The sequence below is a fragment of the Colletotrichum orchidophilum genome, assembly GCF_001831195.1.
Source record: "Colletotrichum orchidophilum strain IMI 309357 chromosome Unknown Scaffold_28.1, whole genome shotgun sequence".
NCBI classification, from domain to species: Eukaryota; Fungi; Ascomycota; class Sordariomycetes; order Glomerellales; family Glomerellaceae; genus Colletotrichum; species Colletotrichum orchidophilum.
In genome coordinates, this window is record NW_019172984.1 from 102,423 (window position 1) to 126,699 (window position 24,277).

At 54.8% G+C, this 24,277-nt stretch overlaps 9 protein-coding genes across 9 annotated transcripts; 4 read left to right on the plus strand and 5 right to left on the minus strand.

Moving 5' to 3' along the window:
* Positions 1-238: 238 nt before the first annotated feature.
* CORC01_04317 (uncharacterized protein) lies at positions 239-454 on the minus strand (the record flags this gene model as incomplete). The annotated part of the gene is made up of 1 exon (XM_022615965.1): positions 239-454. The coding sequence occupies one exon, from the start codon at positions 452-454 to the stop codon at positions 239-241; it is 216 nt and encodes a 71-aa protein (XP_022477480.1).
* A 3,193-nt stretch (positions 455-3,647) lies between these two features.
* Positions 3,648-5,559, minus strand: CORC01_04318 (UDP-galactopyranose mutase; the record flags this gene model as incomplete). The annotated part of the gene is made up of 5 exons (XM_022615966.1): positions 3,648-4,682; positions 4,744-5,094; positions 5,188-5,268; positions 5,336-5,405; positions 5,549-5,559. The coding sequence occupies 5 exons, from the start codon at positions 5,557-5,559 to the stop codon at positions 3,648-3,650; spliced, it is 1,548 nt and encodes a 515-aa protein (XP_022477481.1).
* Positions 5,560-14,084: 8,525 nt separating this feature from the next.
* On the plus strand, positions 14,085-15,476 carry CORC01_04319 (triose-phosphate transporter; the record flags this gene model as incomplete). The annotated part of the gene is made up of 4 exons (XM_022615967.1): positions 14,085-14,227; positions 14,291-14,358; positions 14,415-15,046; positions 15,102-15,476. The coding sequence occupies 4 exons, from the start codon at positions 14,085-14,087 to the stop codon at positions 15,474-15,476; spliced, it is 1,218 nt and encodes a 405-aa protein (XP_022477482.1).
* A 1,199-nt stretch (positions 15,477-16,675) lies between these two features.
* CORC01_04320 (ribosomal protein L27) lies at positions 16,676-17,514 on the minus strand (the record flags this gene model as incomplete). Its single annotated transcript, XM_022615968.1, has 2 exons — positions 16,676-17,083; positions 17,452-17,514. The coding sequence occupies 2 exons, from the start codon at positions 17,512-17,514 to the stop codon at positions 16,676-16,678; spliced, it is 471 nt and encodes a 156-aa protein (XP_022477483.1).
* Positions 17,515-17,925: 411 nt separating this feature from the next.
* On the plus strand, positions 17,926-18,164 carry CORC01_04321 (uncharacterized protein; the record flags this gene model as incomplete). The annotated part of the gene is made up of 2 exons (XM_022615969.1): positions 17,926-18,074; positions 18,134-18,164. The coding sequence occupies 2 exons, from the start codon at positions 17,926-17,928 to the stop codon at positions 18,162-18,164; spliced, it is 180 nt and encodes a 59-aa protein (XP_022477484.1).
* Positions 18,165-18,256: 92 nt separating this feature from the next.
* CORC01_04322 (uncharacterized protein) lies at positions 18,257-19,051 on the minus strand (the record flags this gene model as incomplete). Its single annotated transcript, XM_022615970.1, has 1 exon — positions 18,257-19,051. The coding sequence occupies one exon, from the start codon at positions 19,049-19,051 to the stop codon at positions 18,257-18,259; it is 795 nt and encodes a 264-aa protein (XP_022477485.1).
* A 106-nt stretch (positions 19,052-19,157) lies between these two features.
* CORC01_04323 (uncharacterized protein) lies at positions 19,158-19,817 on the plus strand (the record flags this gene model as incomplete). Its single annotated transcript, XM_022615971.1, has 2 exons — positions 19,158-19,336; positions 19,469-19,817. 2 exons carry the CDS (start codon positions 19,158-19,160, stop codon positions 19,815-19,817), a joined length of 528 nt encoding a protein of 175 aa, XP_022477486.1.
* Positions 19,818-20,140: 323 nt separating this feature from the next.
* On the plus strand, positions 20,141-21,397 carry CORC01_04324 (4-hydroxyphenylpyruvate dioxygenase; the record flags this gene model as incomplete). Its single annotated transcript, XM_022615972.1, has 1 exon — positions 20,141-21,397. The coding sequence occupies one exon, from the start codon at positions 20,141-20,143 to the stop codon at positions 21,395-21,397; it is 1,257 nt and encodes a 418-aa protein (XP_022477487.1).
* A 348-nt stretch (positions 21,398-21,745) lies between these two features.
* On the minus strand, positions 21,746-23,244 carry CORC01_04325 (uncharacterized protein; the record flags this gene model as incomplete). Its single annotated transcript, XM_022615973.1, has 2 exons — positions 21,746-22,634; positions 22,691-23,244. 2 exons carry the CDS (start codon positions 23,242-23,244, stop codon positions 21,746-21,748), a joined length of 1,443 nt encoding a protein of 480 aa, XP_022477488.1.
* Positions 23,245-24,277: the final 1,033 nt, after the last annotated feature.

Sequence of the window (24,277 nt, forward strand, 5' to 3'; positions counted from 1 at the left end):
GTCCATTTCATATCTTCATGGGAAGCTCGAGGCGTAGACTTTACGACGGTGGTTGGTAGACGGAGGATTAAAGTATGGTGGTGTTGATGTGTCGCGCGCGCAATCGGATCAAGTGGGCAAGGCGTGGTTGGTCTTGCGATGGATATGGCGAGAAGCAACAGCAACACAGTCTCAAAATATCCAGGATTTGGGAAGACGAAGATGACTGACTGACTACCTCGTGCATCGGAGAGCGTCGTCAGGCGGCGGACGGGTGAGCGAGTGGGCAGTTATCGGAGGAAGACAAACCGACGTCTGGCGGTGCTGTTTGAACCTCGCACCTTGGACCTCGACCTTTCCTTGGGCGCCGCCTTGCTGACCACTTAGGTTCAAGATGGGGGCACGCCGCACGGAGACGTTGGGCGATGGTGGCATTCGGCGACAGGGCAGCCGTAGGTTGCTTAAGCTGCGGCATTGGACGGCGCGGGCAAGGGCAGGCTAAACTTCTGAAGCAGCAGCACCCTTGGGGGGTGGAGTACGTAATGATTTAAAAGAGGAGCAAAGGGCACCTTCCAAGCGCCAGGGACCAAGCCCACGCCTCCGAGTCTGCGTTCCTCCCTGCCTACCTGACTGGTGTAAGGTAAGGTACGGAGTAAGGCAGGTGCTGAGGTATCCGCAATGGGACATATCTCTCCAACATTTGCACCTTGAAAACTTGAACCAAACCAGACCAACTCCGAGCACTGCAACCTCCCAGCTGTCTCTCGGAACTGTTCCAAGGAAGCAGAGACTGCACTTGGAAGCTCCAGTTGCACCGACGTGGGGATTATAATATCTTGCGGACATGAAAACCACCGCAAGGCACTCGAGTCCATGCGCCTTACTAAGTGAGCGGCCGTGGTGCATCTAATGGGGCAGGCGTCCAGTATCAAAACGCCTCACCAAACTCGCCTCATCAAACTTGCAAACGTTGGTGTCTCTGTTAAACGAAAACGGGCCCACGCCAGTGACATCTCGGCGTCTTTTCCTTGTCTCGACCCTCTTCGTTTCCCAAGCACCTTTCTCCCTTTAGTTTCCTCTAGACTCTACCAGGGAACCCCGTGCTTTTGGGAATAGGACGCCGCAGCGGACAACTCTGTGCTCAAATTCGTAATACAGATGAACAAACCAGATCCCAAGACGAGGAGAAGGAAGACGCACGCCAATCTGACCCCTGGTCACGACAGTGGAGGAGGAACCCAGCTATCCACTTATTTGGGGGCTCTAGGCCCTTGGGAAAAAAGGTGCCCAGCCGTGCCAGCCATCATGATCCGTCCTATCTCCAATGGAAATATTCTCCTCTCCCGTCATTGCAGATGAACGTGGGTGGCGTAGGCAACACCTGTCCGTGACCGTACTGACTGGCATCGCTCAAACATGAAAAAAAAAACAGTGGGAGAAAGGGGTAAACATCCGCCATTGGCAATGATTGGCAGGAACAAAACATTCAAGGCTACGCGTGTTTGGCTGAGCTCGCAAAAACACATGTCGATCATCGGAGCTCTCAGCCGTCCACATTCACACGATAATAAAGCTAGCTGGACTCTCTAGAGTGACACAGAGCACGTTGCTCATGCCTCCATGTCCATGCCCCATCGTTGCTCGAATCAGGCCGACTCTCCAATTCGGGCGAGTGTCATCTTTCGCCTAGAGTCGGGCTATTGCTAAAACTTAGAAGATGACGAAGACGGGGATGGCAAAAAACTCTCGTCTGCTCTTGATCCGTCCGCCTCCTCTCCCATTGCCAGAGCCTTTGTTCCCTCTTTTGTCCGTCACAGTTCCCGCTGCTTCTCCCGTCGTTTCTCCGCGTGCTAGGTCCGCCGCATCATGCCTATGTAGCCACCACCGGCTTTCTCCCCGTCCCCTTGGATCCCAACTACCGGCTTCCCTCTATCGAGCCGTTGACCGCTACTGTTCCGTCTCGAAACCCAGGTCCTTTCTTTCTTTGCTGATCACTGCCCGCCCGAAAATCCGCCGGACTTCCGCGGCAGCTGACACTTCAATTCGAGCCTTGCGTCGAACGCAAAACATTTCATTATTCAAACAGCGACATATCACCCGGCCATCCAGGTGCAGTGTTGCCCTAAGTTCCACCTAATGTGTGGTCGTTTAGGGGCAAAGTTCAATCTGAACCAAACATTCAGCCGTTTCCTCTGACCAGGGTAAAAAAGACGCCGTCTTCTCGTCAGGGAAATAAAATATAAGCCCCCCACCCCGGCCGTGCGCTCCGCCCGCCTTTCTCAACTGACAGAGCCGTCGCGACTCATTTGCAAACCCACTAACCCCTGCTCCCCAAGTTCCTAGTCCCAATCCAAGCTCCCCAAAGAAGTTCTTGAAAGGGGGGAGGTGGAATTCTAGTGTCTACTACGTAGACGGAAGCGTCCATCGCATCTTTTTCAAGATTGTTGCGCGAAACCTGAGTCGTGGCATAAAGTAACCACACTCCCCGCTCTGCTTCACTTCACGGGTTCAGAGTTCAGGGCGACAAGTATAGCTAAAGAAAGAAAGAAAAAAGCAAAACAAAATGATGTCATTGGTGCACAGCCCCTTGCCTGTGCTACCTCACTCGGACCCTGAGATTTTTGCCTCGAGTCGTTTTCGCTGATGCGCGTCGCAAGAGAAAGGACGAAGATGGAGAAGGCTGAAGAAGGAAAATCTGCTCTTGATGCGATGTTTGTTTGCTATGCGGCTATAGATACTCCACCCTCTCTCTCTCTCTCTCTCTCTCGTTTCCGTCTATTGTTATTAACGAGCTCCAGTTCTCTTACCCGCGGGGTCTGGGGATATTACTAAGGGTCTCAGAGACCAAAATTCACACCTTCCAATTCCCTGTACCAGGTGTAATACCGTTCTGGACTATAGGGCCCTGAACCAGTTTCCCGATGGACATGAGCGTGGTATCCCACTGACTATCCAGAGAAATTCAGGATTCAGCGTCACATTGCGACACGCAGGATCTCATGCTTGCTGGTCTTAACGGCGGCCCATTCCGTGGTTTCAATGAGTGGGCCAGGCAGCTACGCAGACTAACTTATCAGAACATGAGAAAACGAGAAAACAAGCAAACAAGGACTTATCAGATGTCAGAGACAGGGGTGCATCACTCAACGGTTCACTGGATCGTGACTTTTCAGACAGGCGCTAGTCGACCGGAAGGCGGACCGTCTCCGTCGGTACTTATCGCGCATCTGTCACGCTACGGCATTATGCACAAGGGTCGCAGCTATGCAGACGCACTTCCGACTTCGAGGCAACGCAGGGAAACATCATGGTAGTATCAAGTCAATCAACAAATGCTTGAATGGTGTGCGATTGTAGAAGCCAAACATCTATACTCTATGTAGATATTCCTTTTCGAGGGCAAGTCAGCCCCCCCACGCCTACAGCTGCGCACGACTTTCAACATCAACATCGTGGGTATGGCGCACCGGATGATTTCCCCCAATTCAACATCGTAAAAACTCCCAGGTATTCTCTTTATGCTTAGCCAAAAGCTCCCTTTTCCCGAGCTTGCCTCCTTCCATTGGTCATGCTCATGCTTCTTTCTATTGCTTTATAGCAACAAGGCTGAAAAATCAATGCAATTCTTTGCCTCCTGTTCTAACGACTTCCGCCACCACATCGCAAGCTTACTTGCTGTGCGAAGGCAGGGCGGTGCCGTTGGCCTGGGAGCCGAAGGCGAATGACGCGGCAAGGCGGCGCTCTTCGTTCTTGCGGCTGTTGACGAAGTCGGGGTAGTTGAGCGTGAGCTCAACGGCGCCGTTGACAATGTTGTCAGCAGCCTCGACACCCAGCATAAAGGAGTGGTCCTGGTTGCCGACCTCGTATCTCCAGGAGCCGAAGCGGCCACGGGAGTAGATGCCCTGGTCGAGGAGCTTGGGCAGGAGGTCCTTGAGGACGCCCTCTCTCTCAAGCGAGGGGGTGGGGTAGCCGTGGTTGAAGCGGCGGTGGTATGTGGAAACAATCTCGTCCTCGGGCTTGATCATCTCGGTGTTGATGAGACCCTGGATGCACTGCTGGAGGAGCTTCTCCTGCTCGACGGGCTTCAGGGAGGACTCGGAGACCTCGAGCATGATGGACCAGTAGGGACCCTCCTTAGCCTCGGTAGACTCAGCCTTCTCGCCGTTGGCCAGGTACAATGTAGGCAGCTTCACGCCGGCCTCGGGCTGGTTGTAGGGGGAGTAGTTGGAGAAGATGGTGGCGCGGTAGAACGGGCAGTTGTCCTCGGGGAAGTACAGCCAGCACTTGTCACCGATGCGGTCGGGGCGCTCGCCACGGATACCGACACCGATGACGTGAGTAGAGGAGTAGAACAAGCCCTTGGACAGGCTGACGAGCTCCTGGTTGCCCATGCGCTCGACGAGCTGGTCGACGTTCATGGTGGAGATGAGCTTGCCGTACTGGACCTTGGTGCCATCCTTGAGGGTGACAATTTTCTTCTCAGCGTCGACCTTCTCGACGGTGCCCGTCTCGCCGTAACGGGTCTTCTCTTTGGGCAGGGTGTTCGCAACGGCGGTCCAGATACCACCGGTACCGTCACGGGCGGGGAACTTGAAGGTGGCGTTGGGGCCCCAGTTACCAGCAACCTTGTTCCTGACGATGTTCTCGGTGACGAGCTTCAGGTTGGGGGCAGCCACGCGCTCACCGAGCCACGCGCATTGCATCTGAAGATTGCTATTAGCAAGCCGATCCAATATCGAGGCGTTCACGTGGAAGGTTGCTTACCTTGGTCGTGGGAACTGCCCAAACCTTGTAGTTGTAAGGGCGCATGAAGAAGTTGGCGACACCCTCACCGCAGTTGCGGATAATCCACTCATCGAAGTCCTTGGGCTTCTTGTCGGCGACACGGCACTCGAGAGCGGCATCAATGAGGCCGTTCATGCACGTGACCTGGTCCTCCTTGGGCAGGATAGAAATATTGTTCTGGAAGGGGTAGGGGACCCAGATGCCCTTGTAGCGGACGTAGGAGACACGCTCGTGCGTGAACCAGTCATCGTCCTTGGGAAGCGCCTCCTCGATGCAGTCGTCGAAGTACTTGTAGTGGGAGAAGATGACGTGGCCACCAACATCGTAGAGCTGTTCAATGGAGTCTGGTTAAGAAATATTCGGCAAAACAATGTCCCTGGCAGGTTTATTGCTGCTGGGAAGGATGGAACAGGAGGCACTTACGAAGCCCTCAGGGGTGGTATCAGTGCCAGCAAGACCTCCAGCCTTCTCGGCGGAGTCAACAAGCAGCCATGAAGGGCCGTTCTGCAGTCGAGGTTAGCATTGAACAATGGGCGGCCGGGGTGGTGGCAATTTGGCGGTGAGGACGCACAATCTGGTTCAGACGCTTCGCAGCACCGAGACCGGTTGGGCCAGCGCCGATAACCAAGACGTCAACGTTGCTAAATGAGGGGAAACCACAGTCAGTCGAAATTCTTCAATGTTTTGGGCATCTGGAATGCCAGGTAGATCCAAGGTCGTGGCTCTGGAATGGGCGCAATGGGGGTTTGCGAAAGACAGAGGCGGGAAGGTGAGAATAACTCACATATCAGCCATGGTGGGGGATGTGCGTAGAAGGCGAGGATAATGCAGCAACAGAAAGAGAGCGGCTCTTGTTGGAGATGATCTGGCAACAAGAAAAGATTGCAAGATCAATGAGCAAGCGATGCACCAGGAAAGAGGAAGGGAGGAGAGGATTGGCAGCAAAGAAAGGAAGGAGGAGGAAGAAAAGTCGTGCGGCAGGTGATAGCCGTGGCCGTTGCTGTAGATATGGGTTTCTGGTTTCGACCGGTTCCAGAAGAGAAAAAGGGGACAGACTAGACTGGTCTGCTCTTGTCCAAGGAACCGTACCTTATTCTGTACCTGCTTCCCTGCTCCTGCTACCTTAGCCGGCGGGATATGGTGGTGGCGGAGGTGGTGGTGGTGGTAGTGGTGCTGCTGCTGCTGCGCTGATACTTCCTCCTTCCCGCACCGCAATTGTGATGGAGGGGCCAAATTATTATTTGGGACAAGGGGTGTAGCGGGGCCCCCTGGTCAAGGACATGAAGCTCACATTTGGTGTCTTTCATGGGTCCATGGTGCCAAGTGCCAACGGTACGTACCGCTACTCCCAGTGCCATTTTCCTAGATGCTCCGTCCACCAAGGCAGGCCGTACCAGACACTCTCTAGACATGCTCCATATTTTGAGATATCGCACATTGACAACAGAAACACACACACACACACACACACCACACCACACGCGTCAGTACTGCCACTTGGATGGTGCTGTGCTGCTACTCTACTTCGTCCATGTCCTTGTTCTCTTTCCTCTCTGCAAGGCACTGCTGTTGCTGCAGATTCTCAGCATCAAGTGGATTCCCAGTGTCAAGGCTTTATGGCGTCGAGGTGGAGGCGTCCCCGTACGGCAGAGTTGTTGCTTGCCTTGCCGAACTGGCGGCGAGCTACTTCATCTGCAGCCACTGCATGCCTCGTCGTCACCAGAGACTAGAGCTCCAAGTAAAGCGAGGTGGCCAAGCGTGTGTCTCGTCTCTATAAACGTTTACTACGCTCCGGCACGTCCTGTTCCGCTACTTGAGACAAGGTCTTATTATGACAGGAAATCTCCTTGCCTCGTGGCAACCGCCGCTATCATCGTTTATCCGCACACTCTACTATGGTACACTCTATTTGTACCTTACAGATGACAAGCCAGCAAAAAAGTCCCTCATCGTGTCGTCGGTCATCAGCCAAGACTAACCACCTTATCCTGCTTCTCCCAAGGGGGGCTGGCTCTGGCCTGCATAGCAAAACTGGAACGGGACGTCGACAGGCGGCGCGGACGGCAGCGAACCGCAACCCTAGGCCGGGCCCTCGTGCTGGCCTCGCCACGCTTGTTTCCTTCCCATGCCCCCTTGCTCAACCCCCAACCTCTGGATTCTGGGCATTTCATGGTGGAAGTGGGAAAAGAAGAAAGACGCGGCGGCCGTATGCTCACCACTACAGGGCGCGGGGGGAGGGGGGGCAGGGAGTGGGCGCGGCGGCCCCACGCACCCACCGACGTACCAGAGCACGCGGGCGCAGCCCGCGCCCCCCCCGACCCGCCCGGGGGCGGGGGCGGGGGGGGGGGGGGGGGGGGGGGGTGGGGGGGGGGTAGACGACGGATGTCAATCCACCACCACACCATCCAAAGACTGACCGTACCGTATTCCAGTCTCCAATGCTCCAGTAGCGGCACTGGGTGAGTCCTGCGACCCACGGCGGGTTACAGAGCTGAGAGTGGGCTGTCTGCAATTGACTTCGCGGACGGTATCATAAGAGACGAGTGGGCTTTCCTTGCTTTCTGCTATGCAAAGGCACTGAGGCATATGGCCGTACGAATACGTAGGGGGTCGAGACCGAGAGTGAGACCAAGACTCGAGAGACAGAGGCTGAATCAGCACTACACCGTGAGTTGAGGCATGAGAGAAGTGAGCGCGAGATGATCCGAGGTCAGGCCCCTGGTGAGGTTCAAAGTGGGATGAAGCAGAGATATGGGCCAGCCGTCATCCACCTGGGTCTGGTCTGGTCTGTCCTGTTCTCTATCCACAGTCCTTTTGTATGTGTGTGTGGTCTGGCAACCGGGAAATTGAGAGCTGTGGAGGCAACTCGCCTTCGCTACCCCAAGGACTCAAGGACACGTTCCCTACTTTTCCATTTTTTTTCTCCCCTCCCCCCGTGGGTGCACATTTACCACTTACGCACGCGCACACAAACCCGTCAACCCGTTCCAATACACTAGTAAGGGGTGGAGGAGGAAGAGGAACAGTTCATGGTCCACCCTCGTTAGGTCCGCAACCCCTCCATCATGGACACAGGTACGGGATGCTAGGTTTGCCAGTATGGTAGGGAAGCGTGGCGAGCCGGCAAGAGTCTCGCAGAGTCGCAACAAAGTACAAACACGGCGGGCAGGCAATGGCATGACGGGAAGACTTATTGCCCTACAAATTTTGACACCTCAGAGATTGACTTTGCAAACATGCAGATCGTCCGTAATGTAATCATTAATCAACGACAGACGGGCACAGGGAAGAGCCCGCAAGGTTCGCAACCCAATCTCGAATCTATGTCGAGCGTAGAAGGATCGTCGCGAAACTAGGAAACACAGGCTGCACGGTCGCTCGTTATTCTGATTGATGAAAATCTCTAATCTAATTTGGCCTCGATTGCACCGTTCGCGCGCCGCGGCTCGGTGCACCCATCAGTGACCACCCACACACAACGACGGTGACAGACCGCCAAGGCGATGTTAACCTTGTCTGGCCTGTCTGTGTTGCTGACCGCCTCCCGTCGGGGATACAGTGCCTTGGTCCGCCACTGCTGCTCGTTCAGCTGCCGGCAAACCAGAAGAGGGGGAAGGGCCTCGACAGCAACCGTCTCTCTCTCGTTCACTGCAGGGTCCCTGGTCTTGCCGCCAAAGCAAGGCTCCCGAATGGTCAATTGCCCATCAGTTTGTCGGACGCCGTTGGTGCTGCTTTACTGCCCGCCGCCGCTCCTTACCCTGTCCCGGACTCCCGGCAACGCAGATCCTATGCTGGCTCCTGAAGCTCACGATCTTCTTCAGGCTAACTCGTTGTTGCTCTGAATACCTACCTAGTCCTCGACAACTCGGTCGTTCCCAAAAAGCGTTTGGCTGTGCCGTGCTGTTTCCGTCCCATACCGTCCGGGCAGTGAGCGGCGCTTTTGTGAACTGTCAGTTCCCGGATGCTGGCATGCCAATCAACCTCTCCGCCATTGAGAAGTGGGTTCGACCTTTGATGTGGCTTGCGCTAATAATTGTTGATAATTCGGAGTCAAACCCACACTCAATCTGCATTCACACGCTGTTTTTGCCTCCATTTCCCAGTTGGGCAGCTGCCGTCCCGTCATTTCGCTCAGACTTTCAGACTCCGGGGCTTCAAGCCTTCGCCTGTCATTGTTTACTTGTGCGTCTGTGTGCCTGCCGCTGCCGCTGCCGCTCCCGCCACATTATCGTCCTTCCGTGGGGTTTGACCAACCAAGTTGATATGGTTGCCCGGGGAAGGATTCTACTCATCTTGGCTATCCTTCGAACATTAGCCAGATGGTAGACCACGTTTCTGCGTGGTTTGATTCGCGTGCTATAGAGCCTCCATGGTGACATGAATTACGGGCGGACTAAGGTAAGGTAGTCTGGACCTATTGCAGCCTGCCATCTCAGAGATGAAAGAGCCCTAAGCCGAGTTGCGATGTCCTCGATAACGGAACCCTGCTCAGTGTAATCTCATAAGATGAGCGCAATCCCACCTCCGTGGGCACGCTGCAGCTGGTCAAGAACCCGTCATGCAAAACAAACTTGCCTCAATTTGTTGTCCCGCACGGCAGCAATGACACCATGGCCTGTAGGCTATTGTGAACCGTTTCGGCCTGGCGCCAACTCGGCCGTTCTCCATGAGTCGGGTACGTGTCCAGGGCCAAGTCTGAGTCGCAGATAAATGCCTATTCGTACCTTTACTCCATACGAATAGGTACAAAGAGCCGAAACGTGATATCCGTCGACGTTTTGGACTACATTCATGCCGGCGCGCCTCAAGCTACTGCTGCGTCTACACCAGCCAGACAGGCCGAGAAGGGACGCCAGCAGTGTTGTGATTCAGTGTCCCGTCGCCTCTACCCGCACTTTACCCTAGCGGTATGGGGCTCTCCAATCGCCTGCTTGCACAAGCCCATGTTCCATCTGCTCATTTTCATCAACTTCGTGCGTCGCCAATCAAGATGCGGGCAGGGATATCGTTGTTTCCCGGGCTGGTGCGAGGTGGTCTGCATCTCGCCTTTCGGCCAGCGATCGTCGTCTCGAGAGATTTGGAGTCGGTCTTTCTTATTTCTCCTCGCCTACTGATGCCCATGCTCCCCCCACGGAGCCACCGAGCTTGTTGTGCTTTTATGTCCGCATGCTATCCGCACACTAAGGAAATAAGATGAGCCAGGGCAAAAGCGGTGCAAGGGACTGGGAGACAGCACTCGGGCCAAGTGCCACCGTTTGAACTCTGAAAATCTGGCAATCTGGGAAATCTTCCCGTGCCCTCTCTTCACTCCTGGTCCGTTGTCGTCACCGCTGGGTCTGCGTTGGACTGTTGATGGAGCTGCTCGACTTAATTTCGATCCGTCGGTAGTTGTTACAAACAGACGCCGTTCTGGGTCCCTGGCAAGCTTTTGTCGTTGGCGACTGACGTTTCCATCCCAATGCGGGACTGCCCCTGCCTCTCATCTGCGGAGCAGCAAAGGAGGCTGTGAAAGTCGATGACCAATTACTGGTCGTCGGTCTGGTCAGTTGGCAAGTGGTCCTTTTGATAGCATCTCCATGTGCATGCATTCAAGCACGCGTGTCGCCCCCTCCACCACCTCCAGACTCTAGTATCGAAAGACGGCATCTCCCCCGAACAAGACATTTGCTGGAGTGCCTGCCCGGCAGCCGGCACAGGGGTACAGGACCCATCTCATCAACAGTCTGAAACAGACAAACTGGGCCTCTTGTAGATCAGCCTGGTCAGTTTCGGGGCGCTGCATGAACCTCGACGTGATCAGCCGTCGATTCAGGGAAGCACTCCAAACACTGAGTTTCTAATAACAGCAACTCCAGCTGGAGAATTGCAGCGGAGACTTTGGCTGACAGGATGCTTGCTATCGAGGCTGTGATCACATCACTCATCCGTCGAGCGAGTAGGGAGTACCGAGCGACTTGAAGGTACTTGGACTTGAGAAGGTACTTTCATCCGATGAAAATACGGATAATCGGTGTTGTAGGCACAGGTCACGGGTTGATGTTGTTCAACAAGCTGCAATTCCGCGGACAAGAATGCAAAGAGCAACATCAAGGGGATGCAAGCCAAGCTGCATGGCCCATCTGGCAGATCCAGACGAATGGGCCCAATGATATTTGCGAGCTTTTTCAAGATGACAGTGGCAGCCTTGTCGGAAACACAAAAATCTGAAGCTTTCTGAGGCGACCGCACATCGGTGGTTTGCATCTGCAGAAACGGCATGTTGAGTCGAGGCTTGGTTGCCGGCTCCGGTATCTGTATTATCGTGTTACATGCCACATGCTACATGCCACACGGCACCCGCCTCGGTTGAGTTTGGACATGGTCGTACTGAGGAATGGCTTGGTACGGCAAGTGTGGCAGCCACGCAAGAGGCAGTATGAGTAAGGCTGAAGTGAGACCTGGCCGGACGCAGAAGTTGGAATGAACTCTTCGGGCCCAGAGACGAGGGCCAAAGGTATGGAGGACGTGAGGCGAGCAAGCTTCAGCCTGCCGGGCCCCAAGGACCCAAGCGGCCGGTGTCCACGGTCTGTCACCTGTCCGAGGGAACCCGAAAGGCGCCTCACGGCAGGCATGGCGACGGCGGCGTCCCATCTTTCAGAGCAGGGCGATGAGAGGACCAGGGGGGAGCTTGAAGCTGTAGCCCATGGACCAGCACCCACGTCCTAGATTCCGCTTTTCGGGACATTTCAGCAACAACTTGGCAAACTGATGGGCGACATGTTGACGGATTTGGTCCTTGAAGGCGACAAGAACAAGAACCGTGGACGAGAGAGCGAAGGCAGTGCTTGTCAGTCGTTGGACGATCCATAACCAAGTTGGGTAAGGTAGGCGCAAAAAATAGGGTCCCACCAACTCGCGACTCGTGGGATGAAGAGGCAATCAACTGGGTTGAAAGACTCGGGACGAGAAGACAACGTCTCGGGCGTCTGAGACTCTGAGATGTGGAAATGCAAGTGTCATGGAAGGTGCAACTCCCTTACAGACGGACCCATCCGGAGCGGTTCTATGTACACGCGCAAACCTGGAAGGCACCGTGGCACCTAGAGAGAAGGAAGCACTGACTGACGGGAGGATGGGGTGTTGAACCGCACGTGTTCGAGAAGGGTCTGTAACCAGGAAAGCAAGTGCAAGTCTGACATTAATTACAGCCGAGGAAGGTGACCATGTCAGAATAGCGAGTTAGTGCTGCCGTAGTCTGTAGAAGACGCAAAGAAGCTGCGCTAATGCATAAGCTTCCCTCCCAGGGAATCAAGTTTCGTTTCTTTTCTTTCCTCCTGCGGCTCCTAGCTTATTTTCAAGATCAGTTCAAATTGCAGCGTTGAGATTGAGAAATGGTGTGTCCGTACGGATACCTCAGATCCATAACCAAAGACATCAAATATAGTCACATAGGGCGGTATGCCAGTTCTGATTGTCTGTCCCAATAATTTTGGAGGCGTGTTACTGTTACTCTATCACATGGCAAGAGACCAGGACCATGAGGTTGATAGACGTGATGATAACGGTGCTACTGCCACGAACGCATAGAGACATCATTTGAACCCTGGCGACAAGACCTGACCGAGACTTGCCTTAGCTGCGGCTGTATGGTCAAGGCCCGAAGTGTGAGACTATGAGACTGAGGCGAGGCCAAAGTGGCTTGGCTCCCCTTTCGGAGCAATTGTCCAATTCTCTCAACCAACAGCAAGAGCCTCCCTCTACTTGCCTATCACGGCACGGCAGCGATAGCACAATCGAGTTTGAATGGTGGTGATGGGACTGGATTCGTCAACGGCTGCACTGGTTACAAGGTACATGTGCGGATACAGCCAAACGGGACAGGAGCTGCATGAGCTGCAGTCCAATGTAATATCGAGTGCCTGCCACAGTAGGTATACCTTACCTATCGAGTCCCATTAGGACTAGGCGGTGGCACGGGGGTAGTGTACCTGAAGGTATCCATAGCAAGCGGGACACTTTCATGATGGTTCCTTGACAAGAGTCAAGCCTCTCTTTGCAGGCAGGACAACCAAGACTCACTTGATTTTCATAAGTGTTGCTATGCTCGGCCAGGCAGAAACGACCTTTCCAACACTGTCAGCAGTGCCATCGCGGCTCGCGGTCTTTGGGCCTGCTCTCCCACTGTTGTTTGGGTTCTGAGTTCAGAGGAGAGAGGGCCAGATGCCGTGGTGCCTCGCCTTGGTCACTTCGTTGGTGAGATGCCAAGGACCAGAACGTGGGTGAGCGGGCAGAGCTTGATTTGCGGCCCCTATCCAAGATTGGCAGCACTAATATTAGTCCCATCGGAGCCCCTGAGAGGGTGGCGTACCACGGCCGACGCTGCGCGAGTCTGGACAAGTGGCTCCCCCCTCCATCCTGCTCTCTCCCTCACAGTGGCAGAGTGGGTACCGTATCCCTGTGCCCAATACATGCGGGCTGCGCTCCGGCCAAGGTGCCACCACCTGCTGGCGGGTAATCCGCTCCACTCCACCAAGTATCCGTGACTGTATATCGCCTGCCAGATCCTGGATTGGGCGGGCTTGATCGCGTCAACGTGAACCTCAATTTCCAGAACCAGAGCAGCAGCAAGGAGAGAGAGGGTACCTATGCGACACCACACAGACCTGCCACACAGTGTACGGTAGACACCGCAGAGAAGGAAACGAAAAGGCAGAGGAGAGAGAGGGGCGGGAAATAGAGACGAAGAAATCTTTTTTTTTTCTCTCACGCCCATCGCTGCTAATTGCCGGGGGCCATCCATATCTTTGCTGCACTACAACCTCGCCTACCGCCCCCCTCCTCTTTTTCTTTCCTTCTTCCCCTTTCCCTTTCCAACACCCTCCAAACAGCCGCAGTCCTCTTTTTCAGACCTCTATTAAATTCTGCTCGGAGGGTCGTGGTAGTCAAGAGCTTCCTGTTTTCGGCTTTTCTTTCGATTCTCCTTCTTCCTTCACCACAGGTTACAGATTCCCAAAGCCGTGCTCAGCCACATTCCAAGGTTTGAACCGGCTCAGGTACCACCACAGGTGTCCGTTAACGTCTTAACTTTGGGACCCCCCCATCGCATACTGTTAAAGTACCTGTCGCCTACCCCACGACACCTTTAACGAGTTGCTTGGCCGTCCCGTCCATTCGCTCGCTCTCATTTTTGCGCGTCTCGTCTTTTTTTGCTCTCGAGCGGTATCAACTTGCTCCTACATCAACATCACCGCCCAATCTCGACGACTTCATCAAACCCTCCGTTTGCCTCAACCACTCGTCCTTTACTTCCTTTTCGCCAATCCGCCCCCAAAACCGTCACAATGGGTGCAGACGAGAAGACACGCGTCTCAGGCGAGGTTCCCCGTGGAGAGAACGGGTCTATCCTGCCTACCACGAACCAGGACGCCGAGAAGTCCTCTCCCCAATCCAAGGGTCCTCAGATTCATCCCGCTCTCTACGTCATGTAAGAATCCAACCATTCGACTCACGGATGCTGTGATGGTTCGCTGACCTCCTCCTCTCCCAGTGTCTGGATCTCGCTGTCCTCATCCGTCATTCTGTTCAACAAATGGATCCTCGACACCCTCAACTTCCGTAAGCCGATCGAGACGGAAACTTCGAGCTTTGAACAGCACGCTGATTGACCACAGGCTACCCGGTTATCCTGACGACCTACCACTTGACCTTCGCGACCATTATGACCCAGATTCTTGCTCGCTGGACCCACGTTCTCGATGGACGCAAGTCGGTTAAGATGACTGGCCGCGTGTACGTGCGTGCCATCATGCCCATCGGTGTCTTTTTCAGCTTGAGCTTGATCTGCGGCAACTTGACCTATCTGTACCTGTCGGTCGCTTTCATCCAGATGCTCAAGGCCACGACTCCCGTCGCAGTCCTGTTGTCCGGATGGGCCCTTGGTGTCTCCCAACCCAACCTCAAGGTCTTCCTCAACGTCTCCGTCATCGTCCTGGGTGTCATTATCGCTTCCATTGGCGAGATCAAGTTCGTCTGGATTGGTGTCATCTTCCAGATTGGTGGTGTCATCTTCGAGGCACTTCGTCTTACCATGGTCCAGCGCTTGCTCAGCTCTGCCGACTACAAGATGGACCCCCTCGTCTCCGTGTACTACTTTGCTCCCATCTGCGCTGTCATGAACTTGGCCGTCGCTCTCATCTGGGAGATTCCCAAGGTCACCATGGACCAGGTCTACAACGTTGGCCTGTTCACTTTCTTCCTGAACGGTCTCTGCGCCTTCTTGTTGAACGTGTCCGTCGTCTTCTTGGTAAGTTTTGCTGCCTCCAGGATTGGCCAATCATCGTTGCTAACTCTCCACCTAGATTGGCAAGACCTCCTCCCTGGTTCTCACTCTCTGCGGCGTCCTCAAGGACGTCATGTTGGTTGCCGCCTCGATGGCCATTTGGGGCACCCAGGTGTCTGGTCTCCAGTTCTTCGGCTACAGCATCGCTCTTGGTGGCATGGTCTACTACAAGCTCGGCTTTGAGCAGATCAAGGGATACATGGGGGAGGGCGGTCGCCAATGGGCCGAGTTCGGTCAGCGCAAGCCGATTCTTCGCAAGCTCACCATCATCGTGTTCTCCGCCTTTGTACTCTTCACAATGCTTGGCGGCCTAGCACCGACGTACGCTCCTGAGTACGACCCCCACAACCTGATCAACGAGGTCAACAGCCGCTTCGGCAGCAGCAGGGCATAGGTTATAGGATAGACGGCGACCCCATCTTTTCTTTGGCCTGTCATTTTCCTATCTGTGGGCGTAGAGATGTGATGATACCAACTCTCTCCGCGACGATTACCCTGTTCTGAGTACATATTACGAACTTCTTTTCACCCGTGTGCCCTGTTGACCTCTCCTTTTTTTCTTCTCCTTTTATTAAAATCCGGAAAACGGAACCAACTATTGTTTGCTTCGGGAGTGACACCCGTGTACAGCTATAGAGCAACGGCGCAGAGCGCAAAAGGGTCCAGGTTGCACAGCCTGCATCATGAAGTTCTAATCTGATGTACTCTAGATGGAGGAGGATATAGACATGTACGTACGCAATGATACACCAAACTTTGAGCAAAAAAGGGGGAAACTCGGAACAAGACTGGCAGTGACCGACGTGATGTGAAATGCGCGTGGATTGGGACTCAGACAAGCCGTTTAGAAATACCACTGACTTGATTCACTTGGGACTGTTTGCGAAGCAGTGCACGGGAATAGAAGCTGGGGAAGAGCGTTGCTGGCTACCCACAGCCAGAGGAGACAGCGGTATGACTTAGGGCGGCCAAAAAACAATTTCAACAGAGGTCGTCTTCAGGTCAGCCGTCGTTCAATACGCCACAATGTAACGCGCGGCCTAAACAGCAATAACGTCAACGTCTGACTTGGTTCGCAGTCGGGCCTTGTCATGTAATCAAGGGTTGTTGGTTGAGTACATTATTTCGTGCAACAATCAATGTGTGTCGGCCGTGGTAAGCGGTGGTGGGCACCGGATACATAATTGTCGGCGTTAAATTATGCAATTGAAGCACGCAGCAGATGATGAGCGGCATCACGACCTGGCTTGGCTGGAAAAGTTGATTTGACTTGCTTATTTCATGTTCCATTGATCATGGCCATCCCACGGCCGAGGGCTGAATCATACCCATCAGTCATCATAGACCCTTGACCCCTTTTTTTCTCATCTTGTCTATCACTCTCCGGTCACAGCAGCAGCGGCGGCATTCCATTGTTGAGGTATCACAGGCAAACGTCTTGATTTCAATGGTTTCTCATTGGGAGCCCTTAAACCGAGGACCTCAAATGCCAATTGATGCTCTTTACAAGCCAGCCCAACTCCCCGACCTGTTGACGATTGCAGAAAACGGTTTTCCCTTTAAAATCCTGCGCAAGGGTGTTAGAACATCGTTTCATGGGCCGACGCGAAGATCATCCTCGTGAGAACCGAGGTACCACACGACCGATGGAGGGAGTGACATACTAAGAGGCGTGAAGAACCATCTGTTCTTTCCGCTCGTGTAACGCTCCTCCAGAACCTTCTTCACCGTCTTCTTGGCGTCCTCACGCTGGGTGACCTCCTTGAAGGTGTCGTTGCTGACAACACCCTTGAGACCCTCGAGCTCCAGGGTGTAGCGGGTGGGCATCAAGTGGTTGTAATTGACGAGCTTGACGAAGGGCTTGATCTTGTTGCGCTTCTCCTGGCGAGTCTTGCTCATGCGGCGGGTGATCTTGGAGGGGTAGCGCTCGATGCCGGCGACCAGGGCGTGGCCGAAGGGGTGAGCCTTGTTGCCAGAGTCGACAGGCTGGATGATGACGACCTGCAGAGGAAGGAACGTTAGCAATCGCTCGTGTTCGTTGTGTGTATTTGTGTGTGTGGCCAAGTGTCCAGAGTCCACTGGCGTTCTCCTCCGCAGTAATGTTCGTAGATGCCCTCAAATATCGGACGCTCGAGGGGGGAAAAGTGTTTGGTCGGCCGGTGTTCCCTCCTTCTCTTGTTCCCATTCGTAGTCGTGTCGTGTAATCGTCGCCATGTTTTCCTCCAAGCCATCCCTGACCAAACACATTTACACCCCTCGGCGTCGAAGTTGGAGGGTTTTTTTCATCCTCGCGCCCCTCATTCTCGCGAAGAAGTTGGGGGGATAGTACTGCGGCGGGTAGGCTTCTCGGAATTTTCGTGTAATCGTACCTTCTTGCCGGCATAACGGCCGTGGGTGATGATGGCGACTCGGCCGACCTTGAGGAACTTCATTTTGACCTGCGCTGTCGGTGGGTGCTGGGCGTGCTGGGCGTTGGTGAAAGTTGCTGCGACGTGAGATCCTGGATTTGATAACCTAGAGGAAATTTCAAAATTGATCCGTGGGAGGGAGCGACCTAAGCATGTGCCCGGTCACGTGGTCTGATTTGTGGAGAGTAGGCGAATCAATCGAGGTGGGTGGTGTTGGAAGTGGGTCGTTTGGAAGGACGCTTGACCGTCCTTGACTGTGTCCGCGCTGGAGCTCTAATGGTACGGGTACCTACCGTGTACGTCCATAATTTTGCTCCACTTCCCAAGCTGACCACGGAGCCCTTCGCGAACTTTCTCGGATCCTTTCAATAACAGCCAGACCACACCCCTCGAATAACGCGACCTCCCGTGGCTTCGATACACCAACCGTACACTATGGCTGCTCCTCCTGCGTACATCATCTCCAAGGTCGCCGACCCCATCTTCGCCTTGGTGATTGGCCTTGGTGCCGCTGCCACCAGAATCAATCGCGAAGAGAAGGAAAAGGGCAAGACTACGCAGGAGACCATAGCGGCGGCCAAAAGGTACGGCAGTTCTCATCAGTACGTTGGCGCGAGTCCTGGCTAATGAGCTTGAACTCTAGACGTCTCGGACTTCTCAAGGCTTCCACATAGGCACTCATCGTCACAGCCATTAACAAGGGAGGAGACGCGACGCCTCAATCGCATTGGCTTGCATTCAAGTTATTGATACCTATATATACCCTTTACTCGCCGTAGGACGGCCCATACTCCTTCTTCATCGCCTCCCGAACCATCTGCCCGCACAGCTTCGCTGTGGGATTCGTGCTCACTGCCAGACCCTTGGCAATCTCATTGCCGTATCTTCCGCCATAGGCAAAGTCCCGGGATGCCGCCTCTTCGAATGCGAGCTTCGTCCAGTGAGCTTCCCGTCTCCCCTCCGCGACCTGAACGCTGTGCTCTTCGACAAGCTTAGCAGTCATGTGGTAGATGGCGGCGCGCTGGGTGTACGCCAACGACAGGGTTTTGGCTGCTTGAGGCGACATCGCGCCTAACATCGTACGCGGCGTCAAGAGGGAGATGGACTTCTCAGTGTCTTCCAGGGCGATCTTGGAGTACTGGACCAACTCGGCGCTCTCGGGCGCATGGACGAGTCGCTGGGGCGTTGCTGGTGCTCCCGCCAACAGCATTGTGTCTCCGTACAGCCGCCTCAATGCTTGTACGCGGTTGTTCCTTGCGCTTGCATAGTTGGGATACTCTTCAATGAAGTCGTCGAGCTTCGAGAGAAGGCTCTTGTACTCGTGAACCGGCTCAGATACAGTTCTAGGTCGCAATCCTGCCAATTGAAGTTCGAGTTGCTGCATGGATAGGACGATTTCACGTTCCTTCTGTATAACACGCTCATAGACGGCCGTATCAGCGATATGAGGATCTCTGGGTAAGGCTGGGTCGAGGAGGACGTTGGCCGAGGGATCGGATTCGGGGTCCTTGATCTTGTCAAGTACGTTTACGTCTCGTCGAGTCAGGTCCACAGAAGCCATCTTGCAGTATTGACTTGGGGAGCAAGCGGTTTTGAAAAAGATTGCTGATGTTCCTCGTCGAAGGAACAGATTCGAGATGAAGTCAGACTTTTTCGATGCGTGACGAATGGCCGACCACAGTTTCTTCCAATTTGACAGTGACTTGCGCCACGAGGACTCTAAGGCGACACAGCAACATTTATCAGACGCAGCACTTTGCGAACGGCTCCAGCGGGGAAGGGAGGTAGCCGAGCAGCACGTCCTCACATTCCGCACTGCAACGGCTGCGAATGGGTTTCAGAGGCCGTGCGATAAGGCATATGCCGTCATGGTGGGGACCCACCCATCCTTGAGGCAGAGTGCCCAGACATACCGGACCCCAGGATGAACGGAAACAGCGGCTTGGTCGCCTCTGCCCTCATGTTCTTTGTATCCCAGGTTGGAACTGGGAGGTGCCAGGCGGGATGGCGGGCATAGCCTGGAGCATCCGAAGCATTGTGGGGAAGCCGTCAAAGCCGCGCCGCACCTGGGCCGGCCAGTGGCGGCTTATCGCGGCTCAGTGCGGCGATCACATTCGGCCGGCGCCTTTCCGCTTGCGATTGGCATCTCAACACTGCACCGGCTCTACGCTTTACCGCTGCCAACCTCTCCTTCTACTTCGGGACGTTACTATCAGGAATCGAGGCCATTCCAGGATGGCGCCCGTCCCGTCACGAATATTACCTTTGCGCAAGGACAGAGACAGGCTCCAGAGGCTACCCCCGCCTGGGGGAAGGTCAGCCAGTGACAAGCGTTGGATGCGGCGACGGGAGCCACCAATCTACGGGCGTGGCATGCAGGGTTACTGTAGTCCTTGTACTCCAAAGGCGGAAGTCCGTTGTTGAATAAGGTTCACATCTGATATACAGTGTCAGTGCCTTGGTACTTATAGGATGGACGGTACGCCGTACATAACAAGGAAACTTCCCCCCTTCCTCGCCCAGCAACGTCTACTGTCTCATTGGCTTAAACATCGACTTTGCCTCTTATCAGAGAATCCCAACGCACTTACACACCAACCAACACCTCCTTGACCCTAGTCCTGTTACCCCCGAAAACTTCTGAGTGTCAATGTCCCCTTCTGCCATCACAGACTCCCCGCCACAGAACGCCGCCTACCCGGCATCAACAGATCTCGGCGATGGACTCGCAGTGCAGCACCCGCCGCCCAATTTCCAGGGCTACGATCACGTAACCTGGTGGGTTGGCAATGCTAAGCAGGCCGCTGCTTACTACACCACTCTCTTCGGCTTCAAAACCGTAGCGTACAAGGGCCTAGAGACGGGCAGCAGGTATATTGCCTCGTACGCCGTCGCCAACAACGACGTCCGTTTCGTCTTCACTTCCCCGGTGCGATCTCTGGCCCACCTCCCCGAGGATGAGCCCATCTCAGACGCGGAGCGAGAGCTCCTGCGCGAGATTCATGCCCACCTCGAGAAGCATGGCGATGCCGTAAAGGATGTCGCCTTCGAGGTCGACAATGTCGAGGGCGTATACAACAAAGCTGTCCAAGAGGGCGCCGATGCCGTTCAGCCCCCGACTGTCCTCAAGGACGAGGAATACGGCAACGTCTTGACCGCCGTCATCCGCACGTATGGCGACACGACGCACACGCTCATCTCCCGCAACGGCTATTCGGGCCCTTTCCTCCCCGGCTTCCGTGCCGCAAAGCCCACCACCGCCACCGTCACGCTCCCCAACGTGCCCCTGGCCCGTATCGATCACTGCGTCGGCAACCAATCCTGGAACGAAATGGTCTCCGCCTGCGCCTTTTACGAGCAGTGCCTCTCCTTCCACCGCTTCTGGTCCGTCGACGACTCGCAGATCTGTACAGAGTTCTCGGCCCTCAACTCCATCGTCATGGCCTCGGCCAACAACATGGTCAAGATGCCCATCAACGAACCCGCCCCGGGCAAGAAGAAGTCCCAGATCGAGGAGTACGTCGTCTTCAACTCGGGCGCCGGCGTCCAGCACATCGCCCTGCTGACCCAGGACATCATCACCACCGTGTCGGCCATGCGCGCCCGCGGCGTCGAATTCATCAACGTCCCCTCGACCTACTATGACACCATGCGCCACCGCCTCAAGACGGAGAAGCGCAACTGGGAGCTCAAGGAGGACCTCGCCACCATCGAGGCACTCAACATCCTCATCGACTATGATGAGCAAGGCTACCTGCTGCAGCTCTTCACCAAGCCGCTGATGGATCGCCCGACTGTCTTTGTTGAGATTATCCAGCGCAACCACTTTGAGGGATTCGGCGCTGGTAATTTCAAGAGCTTATTCGAGGCCATTGAGCGCGAGCAGGCCGAGCGTGGAAACCTGTAAAGTAGTTGAACTGGTTGAAGAATCAAGTCAAAAACTACTCCAGTGGTCACTAACGCACATGTCCGTACTAGTGACTGCAAGAACTTTGAGGGCCAGGTGACGCTTGCCTCCGTAACTCCTTCTTATTGATGGACTCTGCAGGATACAATAGGTATATTTATAAACATGGTCCCGAACCGGACCCCTTGCGCCAATGTAGCATGTTGTTCTCCAATCCCTGTGCTCCGTTGATGCTGCCATCCCGTTTGTCCAAATGTGAACTGCAAATTGACGGCCCACTCCACGGAAACGACGTCTCCTCGGAAGTTTGCCGTCCTATATTCGATTCCCGTATATCTTTTCTAAGTGTCATGAGTCCAGCACCATGGCTGTCCCGTTGGTTTGATGCTCATGTGTTCCATTTGTCTCGTTTATCACCTCCATCGCCGCCCCGCGGGTATCGCTTTGACATCCAGGGCAATTATGAATGACCTCGTGGGCGTAGACATCGCAGTCGATGCAAAAGTGATTATCACACACCGTGCAGGCATATCGTCCACTTTCGCTGACCCCCTTCAGCTCAGCCGCCTTTACTGGGGTCGGAGCGACTGGACCCGTCGTCGTAAGAACACCATCATGATCCTTGCCCTTGTCCCTCTTCTTGGAAGCCTTGGGTGGTTCCGGGAAGTTGGTGAGGCACGAGTAGCAAGCTTTGGACTTGGCGGCTGCGGCCCAAGGAACCTCGACCCAGTTCCTCAACGGGAAGAGATGGTGGTATGAGCGGGCGAGATGGGTGGAGAGGATGAGTGTCAGGCTGCAGGCGGGGCACTCGATGGGCAGACGGCACACACGGGTAGCGCAGCGTGTGCAGAGGTAGCCTTCGCGGGCGGGCTTGTTGTGGCAAGCGCATACCGCTGTCGAATCGCCCTGCGCGAGGGTGCGAGAGGGGAAGCCCATCATGAGCAAGGAGGCTGTGCTCTGAGCGACCGTCCGGGTGACGGGCGGGGTCGTGGCGGCGAGGAGGAGGTCGCGAAAGTGGGCATCGTTCATGCAGACGCTGTACTGGGTATCGTCGCCGGCGTTGGTGCGGCTGCACAATTCGGCGCAGATGGCGACCTGCGCCGCGAGGCCGACAATGGTTACGCGGATTCGGTCGGTTATGAGGGAGGATATTGTGTCGTGGATGTCGCCCGGGTCGGAGGACAGGAGGGCGCCGAATGCGATGAGGACTTCTCGTGTGCCATGGGAGGGCGCGTGGCTGGCGGAACAGGTCAGCATGGTCTGTAGAGCTCGGGGGCGGGCGCTGTCCCGTACAAAAGTGCACCGCGGCACATCTCGAGCGCATTCTGCAGACTCGGATTGCCTGACGGATCTTGGCCCTCGAACGTCTTCAGCTTCTCCAGGTGGTCTGTCGGATTGCCGCTCATCTCGCTGATCCGAATCGCTACGCCGTCCCGCATTCCGATGATGCCCAGCTGCGAAATTGGGTTCTGCTCAAAGTACTCCTTGACAAAGTCGGCCGCGTATGCCCAGGCTACACGGTAGCGATTCGGTAGCATGTCCTTCTCGGTCATGGCAAATGACATGTCTAGCACCAGCACCAAGTGCCTGATGATTCCGCGCTGCAGTGGCGTCGTATCTCTGAGTAGTCTCCTCCTCTTCTCAGCCTCCAAGCTTGCCCCGACCGCGAGACTGCCGTCGGCGCCTTCTGTGACTTGCTCCCAACTTCGCTTGACCTCCTCCCATCGCGCCTTGGAGTTGCCGCTCTTTGCCTTCTTTCCACTTTTTATCGCATCGCCGCCTTTCCCGTTGGCGACCTGCAAGTCATCATCGGACATGTCATGGTACTCGCCATCGGAGTCGGCCATGATGGATGATGACGTCGATCGGAGGCCTCGATCGCAGTGCTATGTCGTATGTCGGGGTTCGCTCGCTCGAATATTTCTGTCTGGCGGTCGCAAAGACCTGGCACTATGTCTCGCAGCTCACGATTTGTTTGCGGAAGAAATTAGCAGGTGATCGGGTAGGTGTGTTGCAAGAACTGAAAGTGGGCGCCACAAGGCTATGGGAAAAAGATCGCAGCCTCGCACTATAGGCCTGGAAGCTCTTTCTCTACAACCAATCAGAAGGCGCGTAATGCACACCCTTGTTGGCGGATGCTTCACATGCTACCGCACTTTACCATTGTATATGCGATCTTTTCTAATCGCTGAATTTTTGCCATTTATGATATGAGCTTGGTGCAAGCACAGCCTACTAATTTTTACCTATTACGGAGTCCAAGAGCCTGTCGGTCCTAACAAATGTGAGAACATTGCAGCTCCAACCATTGCCTCTGCAAGATGTTGCAAGGGGAGTCTCGCAACAATTACCACCGAGTCACTTGGCATGATTCTGGATGCTGTCAGCCATGTATTTGAGTCCTCGAAACTGCCATTGTCAGCGGCGAGCCCTCCCGATAATCTTCTTCTGCTGCCGCGTTGATAGAGTACGCTAGTTTGCTGCATACTATTCGACTAGCCAGACCGCTTACCATGTTGCACGCGTGTATTCCTAGTAAGGCATTCACCATGATGCACTCCTCCGATGTCAAAATAGGTACGTTGGCGGAGCTATGGTGGGGTCTGACAGGGGGACGCCCGAATCCCGGAGCTCCCGGGGGTTCGGCTTCGCGGCTCCATCCGGATCGGCGCCGATTCAATCAGAGTGGAGAACATACCCGTCTGGCCTTCCGAGTTGAGCCAGCCTTGGATAAGCAGAGAACACACAGTGTGCAAGCAACCATGTTACTAGCCTCTATCACGTCGACCGACTATTTGGTACCTTGGCGAGATGCTGTCGCGTCTTACTCCTTTTTACCAAATGCAGCAAATTTGCATCCCCAAGTTCCAATCCCGCTAG